At 36.7% G+C, this 15,401-nt stretch overlaps 1 protein-coding gene and 1 non-coding gene across 2 annotated transcripts; one reads left to right on the forward strand and one right to left on the reverse strand.

Annotated features, from left to right (window-relative positions):
* Nucleotides 1-5,903: 5,903 nt before the first annotated feature.
* Nucleotides 5,904-7,341, forward strand: LOC114398741 (protein MAIN-LIKE 1-like). Its single transcript, XM_028360901.1, has 4 exons — nt 5,904-6,263; nt 6,352-6,368; nt 6,453-7,011; nt 7,132-7,341. Exons 1-4 carry the CDS (start codon nt 5,904-5,906, stop codon nt 7,339-7,341), a joined length of 1,146 nt encoding a protein of 381 aa, XP_028216702.1.
* Nucleotides 7,342-12,050: 4,709 nt separating this feature from the next.
* Nucleotides 12,051-12,157, reverse strand: LOC114400987. The gene has a single exon (XR_003664104.1). It is a non-coding gene; the product is annotated as a small nucleolar RNA R71 (small nucleolar RNA).
* Nucleotides 12,158-15,401: the final 3,244 nt, after the last annotated feature.

Below are 15,401 nucleotides of genomic sequence, written 5' to 3' on the forward strand. Positions count from 1 at the left end.
AGATCTTGAACCTTGAATCTTGATTATTGACTCTAAACTTTCTTCTTGAGTCTTGAATTATTCTTGATTCTTATCTTGAACTCTTGAATTGTTCTTGATTCACTTGAGTTGTTCTTTGATTGATCTTTGAGCTTTTTGTCATCACCTTTGTCATCATCTTTTGTTATCATCATTGTTATAATCAAAACACCTTTGAATCACCTTTGATTCACCATGAAGCTTTGCTTCTACAATCAACTCATCGAAACCTCAGAAGAAGAAACTGGGGAAGTATCTTCAGAGGAAAATCTCAACCAAATCCAGCAGGATGATCAAACATCATCCTTGGAAGAAGAAGATACCCAAGCGATTAACACTTTGACAAAAGAGCATGATCTTTTGTTTGAAGCAATAAATTCCATACCAGACCCTCAGGAAAAGAAGGTTTTCTTGAATAAACTTAAGAAATCTTTGAAAAACAAACCTAAACCAAAAGAATTTATTACCAACAACAAATTTGATGTTAGTAATATCACCAAAAGATTAGAAAACACGTCTGTCAAACCAACCAGTATCCAAGATCTCCAAACAGAGATTAACAACCTTAAACAAGAAATTAAATAACTCAGACAACAACAAGAAATTCATCAAATCATTCTTTCTCATTTCAAAGAACATAGTGACTCAGATAATGAGGTCAAAGGAAAAGAAGATGAATGTGAAGATGATGAAACTTTCATGGGATTAATCAACAAGATTAAAATCCAGAAGTTTTATATTAATATTAGAATTATTATCATTGATTTTGTTCTAGATACGATTGCCCTATTTGACACAGGAGTTGACTCAAACTGCATTTTGGAAGGACTAATTCCTAGAAATTCTTTGAGAAAACCTCGGAGAAATTGAGCACAACAAGTGGGTCAAAATTAAAAATCAATTATAAGCTATCCAACGCAATCATAGAAAACCAGGGTCTTAGGATTGAAACCAATTTTCTTTTGGTAAAAAACCTTAAGAATGAAGTTATCCTAGAAACACCATTCATCAGATCTCTGTTCCCTCCCCAAATATCCAAGGGAGGAATAACCACTTGGCACTTGGGAAGGAAAATCACCTTCGATTTCTGTACTAAACCAATTACAAGGAACATAAACTTCATAGAAAAGAAGATTATCCAAATCAACTTTTTGAAGGATGAAGTTTCCTTTAGTAATATTCAAATCCAATTAGAGAAACCCCAAATAAAAGATAAAATTCAGTTTTTACTAAAACACATCCAATCAACAATTTGTTCCGATCTGCCACATGCATTTTTGAATCGAAAAAAGCATATAGTTAATCTCCCTTATGAGAAAGATTTCAAGGAAAAACAAATTCCCACAAAAGCCAGACCAATCCTAATGAATGAAGAACTTCTTTAATATTGCCAAAAGGAAATCAAGGATCTCCTTGATAAAGGATTAATTAGGAAAAGCAAAAGCCCTTGGTCTTGTGTTGCTTTCTATGTAACCAAGCAAGAAGAACTTGAACGAGGAACACCTCATCTAGTCATAAATTATAAACCTTTGAACCAAGCCTTACAGTGGATTAGGTATCTTATTCCAAACAAGAAGGATTTACTCAATAGGTTAAACTCTGCAAAAATATTTTCAAAATTTGACATGAAGTCAGGATATTGGCAAATCCATATAAAGGAAACTGATAGGTACAAGATAGCCTTCATAGTTCCTTTCGAGCAGTATAAATGGAATGTTATGTCATTTGGTCTGAAGAATGCCCCTTCAGAATTCCAAAAAATCATGAATGATATCTTCAATCCATATTCAAAATTTTCCATTGCTTACATTGATGATGTCTTAATATTTTCTCAAACCATTGACCAACATTTTAAACACCTGCAGATCTTTATTAATATCATCAAACAAAATGGTCTTGCAGTTTCTCAAACTAAAATCAATCCTTTTCAAACAAAGATCAGATTCCTTGGTCACAATATCCACCAAGGAACAATTATACCAATAGACAGGTCAATAGAGTTTGTCAACAAATTCCCGAACCAAATCTTGGACAAAAACTAGCTACAAAGATTTTTTGGATGTATGAATTATGTCGGAGAATTTGTACCCTACTTGAACAATATTGTCAAACCACTACACGATAGGTTGAGAAAGAATCCTCCTCCTTGGATTGATAAATTTTCAACTATTTTGCAGATGGAGTCGGAATACTGGGACAAAAATCCCTTTAAAGCCATAGCAAAGGCGTTCCTTCCTGGTTTCCACTTCAAACCAACAGCCAGCAAGAAAACTAGAACATTTTATGAATTCATTTTAATAGATTCAAACTCAGTCTCAATTAAACATTTCAAAGACCAAAATGAGCCCCCTTTTAAACACTCATTCAACAATTCAAATTCTAAAGGTTTTACAACCAACACATTTTGGAAACAATGTGAATGATTTCAAAAGATTTTCCGAACCTTTTGACCCGATAGGTTATACTTATTGGGACTATATAGATGCTTGGACTAATGTTTTTTGGCATCAGAACAACAAGTTGAAACACTCGTGGCTGATCTATTTCAAGACCAAGACGAACTATAATTTTCCAAACGGGTTCCTTTAGTGGTGAGAATTTTTTGGACCAATTCCTGAAATTTTCCCTGACCAAGTTCAACAAGGTTTTTCCCAGTTCAAGAAACTGTTCAATTATGAGGAATCACGAATTCCAGCAGATCTCAAGTATTTTTCCAGTTTTGCTCTTGCTTGGATATTTTCCTGGCAATACAGATACAACAAAACAGAAAATAACAAGCAACTTCCACCTTTGCAAAGACATGCCTTTGTCAAGTGGTGGAACCAATTTGACACAACAAAAGCAGAACCAGATAAAGTTAAAATTTGGTTCAAAGCTAATCCAGAGTTTCTTAAGACAGTTGATCCAGAGACTTCATTGTTTCTTAATCAGAAATCCAAGCTGGCGGTTTTCCTAGCAGGATCTAAGTCAAAGGAACATCTGACCAAGAACTTAAAAGAAGTTCTTTAATTACTTCAAGACCAAGATGAAGAACAATCTTCGTCAAAGAAAGAACACGCCAAGTCAACACACTTTTCAGATGATTTTTACCAGAACAAAGATGACTGTTTTGGTATTAATTTAGCTGAAGATTAAATTTTTATTGTAAACCTTTAGAAATAGTTCCGATTTAGATGACCTGTACTGTAGCTACGGTATTTTTCAATTCTATAAAAGGAGTCCTCAAACACATTGTGAGGTACCCTTTTACACAAATAGTTTAGAGAGAAGTTAGAGAGGGAAGCTTTGAGAAACAATCTTTGTAAGCTTTTCTTTCTTTTCAAATAAAGTTGCAGTTTTCTTTATCTTTCTTCCTTCCTTCCTCCTTATTGATCCAATGTGGACTACTGCCGTTCCAGTTTCTTCCCTTCTCCCTCCTTACTGATCCAATGTGGACTACCCCCATTTCAGTTTCTTCACTTCTCCCTCATTACTGATCTAGTGCGGACTATCGCCGTTTCAGTTTTCTTTTATGATTTTGTTTCAGTTTTAGGCTTTTACTTACTATTATTATTTTTTTTTTGCAATTCCATAACTTGAATATAATATTCTTCTTCTTCTTGTGTATCCTACTTCTTTATTGTCCATTCGATTCTTCCACATCCCCATTTGATTTTATCATGTTCAGAGAAACCTACCAAAAATTCATCTCATTTTTTTTTATTAAATTTATATGTTCATATACTTAAAATTTATTTATTCCTTACCATATTTATAAAAAAATAAAGAAACAATACCATAAGGAATGTTTCAGAATTAAATTTTATTTTTATTTCATTGTATAATTTTAAATTTTTTATGTCTAATTAGTATTATAATTATAATTTTCTTAATCAACTATTAACATAATTATTCTGTATTTTTAATAATTATAAAAATAAAATATGAAATAATTAATAATTATATAATAATAATAATAATAATAATAATAATTATTATTATTATTATTATTATTATTATTATAATAATAGAATTGTAATTATATTATAAATAATTATAAATATATAGTTAACATGGTGTGTACAGGAGCGGGAAGTGGCATACGTAGACCCTGGACCCGAACTGAATTCACTTGGGATATGCTAGGTGCACCCAGCAATTTATTGAATGGGCCATTTTTCCCTTCATTTAAAAAGTTATATAAAAAGTTAAAAATGCTTTTCCCTCTCCCGGAACCATTCACGCCTCTTCTTGTTGCTGCTTCTCTTTCCTCTTCCGCGAGCCTCTGCGTCTTCTCTTCTCCGCAAGCCCGTCTTCTTCCCCGCGAGCCCGGCTGCTGCTTGTTTTCGCTTGGACGCCATTTCCCTTCGAGGTAGGTGTCCCTAACCTTCCTTTGCTTTTATTATGCACTATAGTTGTAGCATTTAGGGAAGGTTAGAGGAACCTTAGGTTAGTGGAACCTTAGGGTAGAAGATGCCGAAAAAAATGGGGAAAGGGAGGTTACGGTGGCACCTTCCGGAAGATCCTTTTAGGGTTCTTCCGGAACTTCCGGAAGAAGGTGTTCCGGAAGATTTCCGGAAGAAGGGTTCTTCCGGAAGTACTGAAAGGTCTTCCAGAAGAACTGGTCTTCCGGAAATCTTCCGGAATATCTCTTCCGAAAACTTTCCCGAAGAAGGGTTCTTCCGGATGACCTTTCAGTGCTTCCGGAAGCACTTTCCGGAAGAACAACTTCTTCCGGAAAGTTTCCGGAAGAACTACTTCTTCCGGAAGTTAGTTTTTTTTTTAAATATTGTTTTTTTAAATTAATGTATTTTATTTATAAATAGAGTTAGTTATTTGTATAAATTAAGTTGGTTATTTTTGTTAATTGGTTTTGTTTAATTTTTATATGATTTTAGTTGAGTATTTTTACTAATTATTTAATTTTAAATTGGTTATGTATTTTTTTTATAAATGAAGTAGTTTATTTTTATAAATAAATTTGTGTGTGATTCAGAATTTTTTTTAAATAATAATTATTTTTTATAAATGATATAAATTAAGTTGTGTATGTTTTGAAATTTTTTTTCCCATTTTCGTTTTATTTTTATATATAATTTTAGTTGTGTATGTTTACTAATTATATATTTTGAAATTAGTTGTGTTTTTTTTATAAATAAAGTTTTTTATTTTATTATAAATGAAGTATTTTTTTAATAAATTAATTTGTGGATGTTTACTAATTAATTATTTTTACATTAGTTGTGTTTTTTTATAAATGAAGTTATTTATTTTTTTTAAATTAAGTTGTGGATGTTTAATAAAAAATATTTTTACATTAGTTGTGGCTTTTTATAAATGAAGTTTTTTTTTAAAATTAAGTTGTGAATGTTTAGTAATTAATTATTTTTATATTAGTTGTGTTTTTTTTATAAAGAAGTTGTTTATTTTTTTTTAAAATTAAGTTGTGGATGTCTACTAATTAATTTAGTTGTGTTTTTTTTTATAAATGAAGTTTTTTAATTTTTTTTTAAAATTAAGTTGTGAATGTTTACTAATTAATTTTTGTTACATTAGTTGTGTTTTTTTTATAAATGAAGTTTTTTTATTTTTTTTTAAATTAAGTTGTGGATGTTTAATAATTAATTATTTTTACATTAGTTGTGGTTTTTAATAAATGAAGTTTTTTTTTTTATTTTTTTTTAAATTAAGTTGTGGATGTTTACTAATTAATTTTTTTTTACATTAGTTGTGTTTTTTTTATAAATGAAGTTGTTTATTTTTTTAAAATTATGCTGTGTATGTTTTCAAATAATTTGATTTAAATTAGTCTTATTTGTTTATAAATAAACTTGTTTTATTTTTATAAAGAAAGTTGTGTATATTTTGACCGAAAAAAAATACGTGTTCGACATGATTTGCAGATCATGGCTAGAACACGAGGTTTAGGTTATGCTATAGGTAGACTTATTGGCAGAGATAAACATGATCACCATGATGCAGCTGATGTTCCCGAGAGGTGTAGGTCTACTGCCTCAGCCCGTAGGCAACGGGTTCATCAGATGACTGCGGATGCACGTGATATGGTTAAGGAAGTTGCTGACATGGTTGAGGATGTCCCTGATCTGGCTGAGGAGGCACCTGAGATGCGTGCGGACGTACAGGGTGCTGATGGTGCTGAGGGGTCAGATGCTGATGATGTTGAGGGATTCCCTAGTGGGCCACGTGACCCGTCAGTGCTGACATCATTTGCGGGCCATGTTGCACACGCTTTTTGGAGTGGACAGGTATTTTAATTTGTTAATTATTTATCATTGTTGATTTGTTTGTCATTAATTCTTTTTTAATAATTGTATAATTTGCACTTCAAATCAGGAACATCCTGATTTAAAGTTGGTGTCACATGGGAGGAAGGTGACATTGATTGGGAGGCCAGTGCCTGAGATTGAAGGACTGGTTGGTGCCACATGATTAAGTCCACTGATCGATTGTTCAGTTGTTACTGGCGATCCTGGACTTATATCTGCATTTGTGGAGAGGTGGCACAACGAGACCAGCACCTTCCACCTTCCGGTAGGAGAGTTGATGATCACATTGGATGATGTGTCGTCACTCCTTCATTTGCCTATCACTGGCGCATTGCACAGTTTTCATGCTCTTTCTATGGAGGAGACTAGATTTTTGCTGATAGAGTTGCTTGAGGTGTCTGCCGAGGAGGCTAGAGCCGAGACAACACTGACACGTGGGGCATACGTACAACTAGGATGGGTTCAAGACATTTATGAGATGAGATGTCAGGCCCGGCGGTGGATTGTAGCAGCTCATGCTTATCTGGTGCACCTGGTCGATTGCACTCTTTTTGCTAATAAGAGTGCAACATACGTGCATGTTGTTCACCTAAATGCTTTTCGTGACCTCGGTCAGAGTGGTGGTTATGCTTGGGGAGTTGCCGCGCTGGTTCATATGTATGACCAGTTAGATGAGGCTTCTAGGATCACCACACGACAGCTTGCGAGGTACCTGACTCTATTACAGGTAAATTTTGTGTTTTTTAATATGTTACGTTCGATTATAATTTAAACATGTTTTTATGTTATGTTAACCTCATTTTTTGTGTAATGTTGGATCTATGAGCACTTCCCTAGTGTGCACCAGTGCGTGACAGATGATACATACCGGGAGACGTCCCCACATGCTTCCCGGTGGTTGACGTCGAAGGCACACATGAAGGGAATCACAGGAGCACCTTACAGGGCATGTTGTGATGCTTTGACCGTCACAGATGTGTCCTGGTTGTCGTACACTAAGCATCGGGGAGTTAGGGCCTTTGAGCTTATTTCATCATTCCAGGGTCAGCTGAGATGAGGTCCTATGGTGGTCATAGTTCGACCGGAGAGGGTGGTACGACAGTTTGGTTACATTCAGAGCATCCCTCCGCTGCCTGTTAGTGCTCGATTGTCACATGATGATATAGATGACAGGTGGATGCATTTTGTGGAGCACGTACTACCTGCGGGTGAGCTTTGTCTAGTGCCTGGGCAGGTATCTGTGGATTAGATGGAGTGGTTTTTCCGCATATCTCACCCATTCATGATACCGACCCAGGCAGGTGACCAGCTGAGAGATGCACCAGCCGCAAACCCTGAGGAGTACATACAGCCGCCCAGCCCCTAGGTTCTAGTGGCATTTGACCCCCCTCCACATGTGGTAAGATTTTTTGTGCGTTTAATGTTTGATGAGTTGTTATTTATTTTAAATTTTATAATAAATGTTTTTAATGACTGTTACAGGATGATTACGACGGATATGAGGCGATTGCACAGAGGTTGGAGCGTGTGCTCAACCTTAGGATGGTCACTGCAGGCACATAGTTATATGAGATTATGCAGGATTGCCTGACGATCGCCAGAGGGGTAGCCAGTGCTGATGGAAGTGTCTGGGCTCGTCAGAGATGCCGCACAGAGCATTGATTATTGTATTTATTTTTTGTCTTGTAGTGGACATGAATTTTTGTATTTGTTACACTTTTTAGTTTAATATAGTTGACTTGTTTTGCACATTTTATTATTTTATGATATTAATTGACGTATCGATTCTTATTCCGATAGTGGTCCTTAAGCGAAGTTTTGGTGTGTTTTAAATTTTTTTTAAAAAAAGTGAAGCTAAAATCATGAGTTTTGTTCGTAACAATTACATTAAAAATAAATGTTTTTATAAAAGAGGCAGAAAATCCAAAAAAATAGGAATCGGATCCTTTTATTGATGTTTAAGTACCTATGTTTGGGGTTTTTTTTCGTGGGTGTGCGAGTGGCGTAAGACATTGGAGGGGCGTTATTTCTCATGTTTGGACGTCAAAGAACCCAAAAACATTATTTCCTTTCCCTGGTTCCATCAAATTTCACAACATATTTAGTAAAGACAGCTAAAATTTCTATTGGTCCATATTTTTTCCAGTAGTTAGATTGTACTAACACCTTCAGCAGTTCTTCGTTGGTCCTCAGCTCATTTATTTCATATTTTATAAGCGTATCTGAATACTCAAAGCGACCTGGTTGGCGAAAAAACAATCGTCTTACCGTTTGTGATTCGTGAATTCCAAGAGGAGGAATCCCTTTAGGTGCAACTTGCTTTATTAAATTCTTCAGTTCATCGATGGTACATGTTGAAGGAATTTGAAATTTCTTAGGATATTTTCCTGTGAACACACATCCAACAAATTTGTTCTGCGGTGGCATGTTTCATTTCCCGTTGTAATACAGGATCGCGTCATGAGTACGGGGCATAGTACGTTGAAGTAAGCTTATTATTCCATTTGGTGTTCTTCCAACGGTGCATAATAACTCAATCGGACCAACACAAGAAAATTGATCATTACACATTAACATTGTGTTGACATCGTCATCATTTATCAATTTCATACACTGAAAGCGAATTTGGTTACCTGTATTGGTGTATGGCTTCCGGTAGTGAATTTCATCCAAAAATTGTTTGTCAGATAGCTGAAGGGTATTGTGTATTCTGGTTTTTAGGTTTGCAAAATCACAACTGTTTGGTACTCGAATGGGCACCGGAGTTGAAGTTTGGAAGTAAACGCCAGTATCATTGTGAATAATTGATCCATTTGGAAAAATGAAAGCCAACCTTGAGTTGACAATCGTTTGACTGCTAGTTTCTCCTAAAAATTCCATACTTTGTGTATCAATTGGGAGACTATGTGAAAGCAAGATAATGCCTGATTTATTAGCCGTGTCTGCTATATATATAGATGGTTGTGACCGAGCGATTGTTTCACTTTGTTTACAAAAAAATAGACACGCGTGAACATGTTTCGTGTTTATGTTTCCTTCAGAATGTGTAGTCAAGTCAGTCAATGTGTTGTCACGCTCAAACTTTAATACGCATGCATGTCATTATGTGTTGTCAATTATGACAATGATGTATGCTACACGCGTAAATGATTTTTGTTGGACCAACAATTTTTTTGCTTAACGAAACGAGTACTTAATAATATTAATTGGTTAGTGATGTGCCATCATTTTCTTCTATTTTCTAAACCCTTTTTGCACCATTTTAATTACTGATTGGTCTTAATTGTCAATTAATTAGGCAGTTTTATTATTTGGTCTCATTTAGCTAATTTGATGTTTTTAATCTAATTTCAGGAATTAATGAAACATTGGGCTTAATCCGGATTTTGGTTGTGGACTTGAAGAGGGCAAATAAAGCAGCGCTTACCTTAGTTAATTTTTAATTAGGAAATTTCGCAATTTTATTTTATGTGGTTTAGTGTTTATTTCATTTTGGGCCAGAGTATTGTAATAGGGCCCAGTGACTTTGAGTGACTCTTTTTAAATAGCAGCCTTGGGATTCGTGCAAGGCATTCTGTTATGCCATTCATTATTTAGAGCTTTGTTTAGGGTTTTAAGTTCTTTCTGTTCTAATGCTATTGTTTTCGTTCTTAATGCAATTTCCCATTTCCTGCTTCTAATTACAATTTCGTTCTTGTTTCTTCTTCTAGTTTCATTTACGTTTCTGTTTTCATTTTCGTTTCTGTCTCATTTACGTTTTTGTTATTTACGTTTCTGCTTCATGTTTCATTTACATTTTCTGTTTGAATCTATGGAAGGCTAATTATTCTGGTGTTGTTTCCTTCTGAGGAAGAAGCCCAACTCTCTTTGAGGTTTCGTTTATAATGTGGTTCCCTGGCAGTTTTCCCTTCACCAGTTAACCCAAATTCGTGAACATTAATCAGTGCACGCTTCGTGTTCGATTAATTGCCTCTGAGCCTAACTTGCGTTCATGTTTAATGGACGAAGGGCTAACTGGTGTATGTAGTGCCTAATCACGTATTGACAACCCTAGGTTGATTTTCGCTTAGTAAATTGAAATAGGGTTGGATTAAGTGGTTACTGTTAGGGACGAATTCTCCATAACCCAGGATAAGAGAATGGCTTCTGAATCAGAGGAAACAACCCATTTTTAATATTATTAGTTTCGTATTCCAGTTTACTTGTTCTGCTCCTTAAATCACAAAACAAACAAACCCCCCCCCCAATCGTTACTGTTACTGCAAGTATATTATGAACATTTGGTTTATCATTGCTCGTTGGGAAACGACCTAGGATCACTTCCTAGTTACTGCATTATCATGTTTATTTGATTCGGGTACGGCCTCGATCAAATTTGGTGCCGTTGCCGGGGAGCAGTGTCTAAAGGTTCATAATAGCTAGCTAGTGTTGTGTGTTTAATTCCTTCGTGTTTTATGTTTAATTATTAGTATTGTGTTAGTGTCCTGGTATTTTGTTTAGTGTGTGTTCTGTTTCAGTTTTCCTATTAAGCGCTTCCCCTATTTCAGTTTTGGGTGTTTTGCTGTGAATAGTGTTTTGCGACGGACTTAGCGACCGCTTTTGCTTGCGGCAAAACAGAGTAGTAGTAGAAATCAAGTAGAGACGGATGTTAGCGACCACCCATGCTGAATTATTTGAGATTTTTTGTTTTAGTAGCTAGAGTTGTTATTTTTGGCTGAATTTTTTTTGTGGTAACTTCTTTTAATCTATATTTTGTGGGAAAAATAGCTAGAGCCTTTAGTTTGGTCAGATTTGAAAGTTCCAAAAAAGTAGCAAATTTTGTGTTTGTCGAAACTTCAAACGGCCATAACTTTTGCTCCGGTTATCAGAATCACAATTATTATATATGTATTTGGGGTCTCCATCGTCCAAAAATAGTGATTCTGTCAAAAGTTTTTTATTTTTCAAGTTTTATTCACTTATATTTCTTAACCTACCATTTTTAGCTTCCATAGTTAGACTTTGAATTTTTGCCTGAAATTTTTTTTGCTATCTTCTCATCATTTTATAAGGTTGCTCACAAAATTTCAAGTCATTTGGATATCATTTGAGGGTAGCTGTAGTTCAAACCTGCACCTTTATTTACATGACAAAGCAGCTAGTTGTGCATGCTGAATGTAGTGTATGACTAGAGGCAATCCATATGACTTACAACCCTTTGATCCTAAGATAGATAGGACATTTCATAGATTAGTTAGGCATCATTTTATACCTTTTGATCATCCTGAGCATTCCATTACTGGTGAATCTGTGCATTCTGTTATTGGTGATTTTGAACATCCTGATTTTGAGCATTACAATTTTGAGCATTCTGATTCTTAGCATTCTGATTTTGAACATTCTGAGAACATGGCACAACCTCCACCCCGTGAGAGGACTCTAAGGGAAATGGCTGCACCTGATTTCACCTACGAAAGCTTGTGCATCCAATACCCTGATGAGGATGTCCCATATGTTCTTAAAACTGGACTGATTCATTTGCTTCCAAAGTTTCATGGCCTTGCAGGTGAAGACCCGCACAAACATTTGAAGGAATTTCATATTGTCTGCTCCACCATGAAACCCCCAGATGTCCAAGAGGATCATATATTTCTGAAGGCTTTTCCTCATTCTTTAGAGGGAGTGGCAAAGGACTGGCTGTATTACCTTGCTCCAAGGTCCATCACGAGCTGGGATGACCTGAAGAGAGTATTCTTAGAAAAAATTTTCCCTGCTTCCAGGACCACAACCATCAGGAAGGATATCTCAGGTATTAGACAACTCAGTGGAGAGAGCCTGTATGAATACTGGGAGAGATTTAAAAAACTATGTGCCAGTTGCCCTCACCATCAGATTTCAGAGCAGCTGCTTCTCCAATATTTTATGAAGGACTCAGTAATATGGAGAGAAGTACGATAGATGCTGCCAGTGGTGGAGCCCTTGGAGACATGACTCCTGCTGAAGCCAGAAATTTAATTGAGAAGATGGCTTCCAACTCCCAACAGTTTAGCGCCAGAAATGATGCTATAGTCATTAGAGGAGTGCATGAGGTAGCTACAAACTCAGCTACATCATCTGAAACTAAGAAGCTTGAAGGCAAACTGGATGCATTGGTTAACTTGGTAACCCAGCTGGCCTTGAACCAGAAATCTGTACCTGTTGCAAGGGTCTGTGGTTTGTGCTCCTCTGCTGACCACCATACAGACCTTTGCCCTTCCATGCAACAACTTGGAGCAATTGAGCAGCCCGAAGCTTATGCTGCTAATATTTACAATAGACCTCCTCAACCTCAGCAGCAAAATCAACCACAGCAGAAAAATTATGACCTCTCCAGCAACAGATACAACCCTGGATGGAGGAATCACCCTAATCTCAGATGGTCAAGCCCTCAGCAACAACAACAGCAGCCTGCTCCTTCATTCCAAAATGCTGCTGGCCCAAGCAGACCATACATTCCTCCACCAATCCAACAACAGCAACAGCCCCAGAAACAACCAACAGTTGAGGCTCCTCCACAACCTTCCCTCGAAAAACTTGTGAGGCAAATGACTATGCAGAACATGCAGTTTCAATAAGAGACCAGAGCCTCCATTCAGAGCTTAACCAATCAGATGGGACAATTGGCTACACAATTGAATCAACAACAGTCCCAGAATTCTGACAAGCTGCCTTCCCAAGCTGTCCAAAATCCCAAAAATGTCAGTGCCATTTCATTGAGGTCGGGAAAGCAGTGTCAGGGACCTCAACCTGTAACAGCTTCCTCATCTGCAAATGAACCTTCCAAACTTCACTCTACTCCAGAAAAAGGTAACGACAAAAATTTACCTAACAATTTCTGTGCAGGTGAATCTTCCACTGGTAATTCTGATTTGCAGAAGCAACACATTCCTCCTCTTCCATTCCCTCCAAGAGCAGTTTCCAACAAAAAAATGGAAGAGGTAGAGAAAGAAATCTTGGAAACATTCAGAAAAGTAGAGGTAAACATACCTCTGCTGGATGCAATAAAGCAAATTCCAAGATATGCCAAATTCTTGAAGGAGCTGTGCACTAATAAGAGGAAGCTTAAAGGAAGTGAACGAATTAGAATGGGCAGAAATGTCTCCGCACTGATTGGTAAATCTGTTCCCCAAATTCCTGAAAAATGTAAAGATCCAGGTACATTCAGCATACCTTGTACTATAGGGAATAGTAAGTTTGACAATGCCATGCTAGATTTAGGAGCTTCTGTTAGTGTTATGCCTCTGTCTATTTTTAATTCTCTATCTCTAGGTCCCTTGCAGTCAACTGATGTGGTAATTCATTTAGCTAATAGAAGTGTTGCCTACCCTGTTGGTTTCATAGGAGATGTCTTAGTTAGAGTTGGTGAACTGATTTTCCCTGTTGATTTTTATATTTTGAATATGGAAGATGGATTTTCTCAAGGATCAGTTCCCATCATTCTAGGCAGACCCTTTATGAAAACTGCTAGAACTAAGATAGATGTTTATGCAGGCACACTATCCATGGAGTTTGGTGATATAACTGTTCATTTTAATATTCTGGATGCTATGAAATACCCATCTGAAGATCTTTCTGTATTTCGTGCTGAAATAATTGACCATGTTTTTGATGAATACATGACTGATCTTTACTCTAATCTGCATACCTCTCACTCTTCATGCATTGAGTCTGAAATTGTACTTGATCATATGTCTGAATTTGATGCTGAAAGTGAATCTGAAAGTGATATTGATTGCATGTCTGGTGGTGGTGTTTTACCTCTTGAGATTGATTTTATAGAGTCAGATAGGACTAACCATGTTTCAGGAAGTACACATACCTCTGACTTTCTTTATGAGGTACAGGCTGAGAAACCATCTCCTTCTACCACTACCCAGCCAACCACACCAGAATTGAAGCCTCTGCCATCAAATTTAAAATATGCTTACTTGGATGATAGCAAAAGTTTTCCAGTGATTATATCTGCCTCCTTTACTGATGAGCAAGAGGAGAAGTTGTTGTCTGTTCTCAAGAAGCATAAGAAGGCTATAGGCTGGACCCTGGCGGACATTCCTGGTATTAGCCCATCCACATGTATGCATCGAATAAATTTAGAGGATGGAGCTAAACCAGTAAGACAACCACAGAGAAGACTCAACCCGGTGATTCTTGATGTAGTGAAGAAGGAGATAACCAAGCTTTTGCAATCTGGAATCATTTATCCTATCTCCGACAGCCAATGGGTGAGTCCCGTCCAGGTAGTCCCGAAGAAGACCGGCCTCACAGTGATAAAAAATGAGAAGGAGGAACTGATTCCTACTCGGGTGCAGAACAGTTGGAGAGTCTGCATTGACTATAGGAGGCTGAACCAAGTTACCAAAAAGGACCATTTTCCCCTGCCATTCATTGACCAGATGCTTGAGCGCCTGGCAGGTAAATCTCACTACTGTTTCCTTGATGGTTTTTGTAGTTATATGCAAATTACTATTGCTCCTGAGGATCAGGAAAAGACCACATTCACCTGCCCCTTCGACACTTTTGCCTATAGGAGGATGCCTTTCGTCCTGTGCAATGCCCCTGGTACCTTCCAGCGGTGCATGATTAGTATTTTCAGTGACTTCTTAGAAAATTGCATAGAGGTGTTCATGGATGATTTCACTGTGTATGGATCCTCTTTTGATGGTTGTCTGGATAGTTTGGAAAAAGTTTTGAATAGATGCATTGAAACTAACCTTGTTCTAAATTTTGAAAAATGTCATTTTATGGTTGAGCAAGGTATAGTTTTAGGCCACATTATTTCCAATAAGGGTATTGAAGTAGATCCTGCAAAAATTTCTATTATTTCACAATTGCCTTACCCCTCTTGTGTGCGAGAGGTGCGATCTTTTCTTGGTCATGCAGGATTCTACAGGCGCTTTATAAGGGATTTTAGCAAAGTAGCCCTTCCACTGTCCAACTTGTTGCAAAAGGAGGTGGAGTTTGACTTTAATGGCAGATGCAAAGAGGCTTTTGATTGCCTCAAATGAGAGCTGACTACCACCCCCATCATCCAGGCACCCGATTGGACAGCCCCTTTTGAGCTTATGTATGATGCATCAAATTATGCATTGGGGGCTGTCC

Source organism: Glycine soja, chromosome 19, assembly GCF_004193775.1.
Source record: "Glycine soja cultivar W05 chromosome 19, ASM419377v2, whole genome shotgun sequence".
NCBI lineage: Eukaryota > Viridiplantae > Streptophyta > Magnoliopsida > Fabales > Fabaceae > Glycine > Glycine soja.

Coding starts and splice junctions, on each gene's coding strand:
- LOC114398741 (XM_028360901.1), top strand. CDS start 5,904: ATGGCTAGAACACGAGGTTTAGGTTATGCTATAGGTAGACTTATTGGC. Junction 7,012..7,131: donor GGTACCTGACTCTATTACAG/GTAAATTTTGTG, acceptor AGTGTGCACCAG/TGCGTGACAGATGATACATA.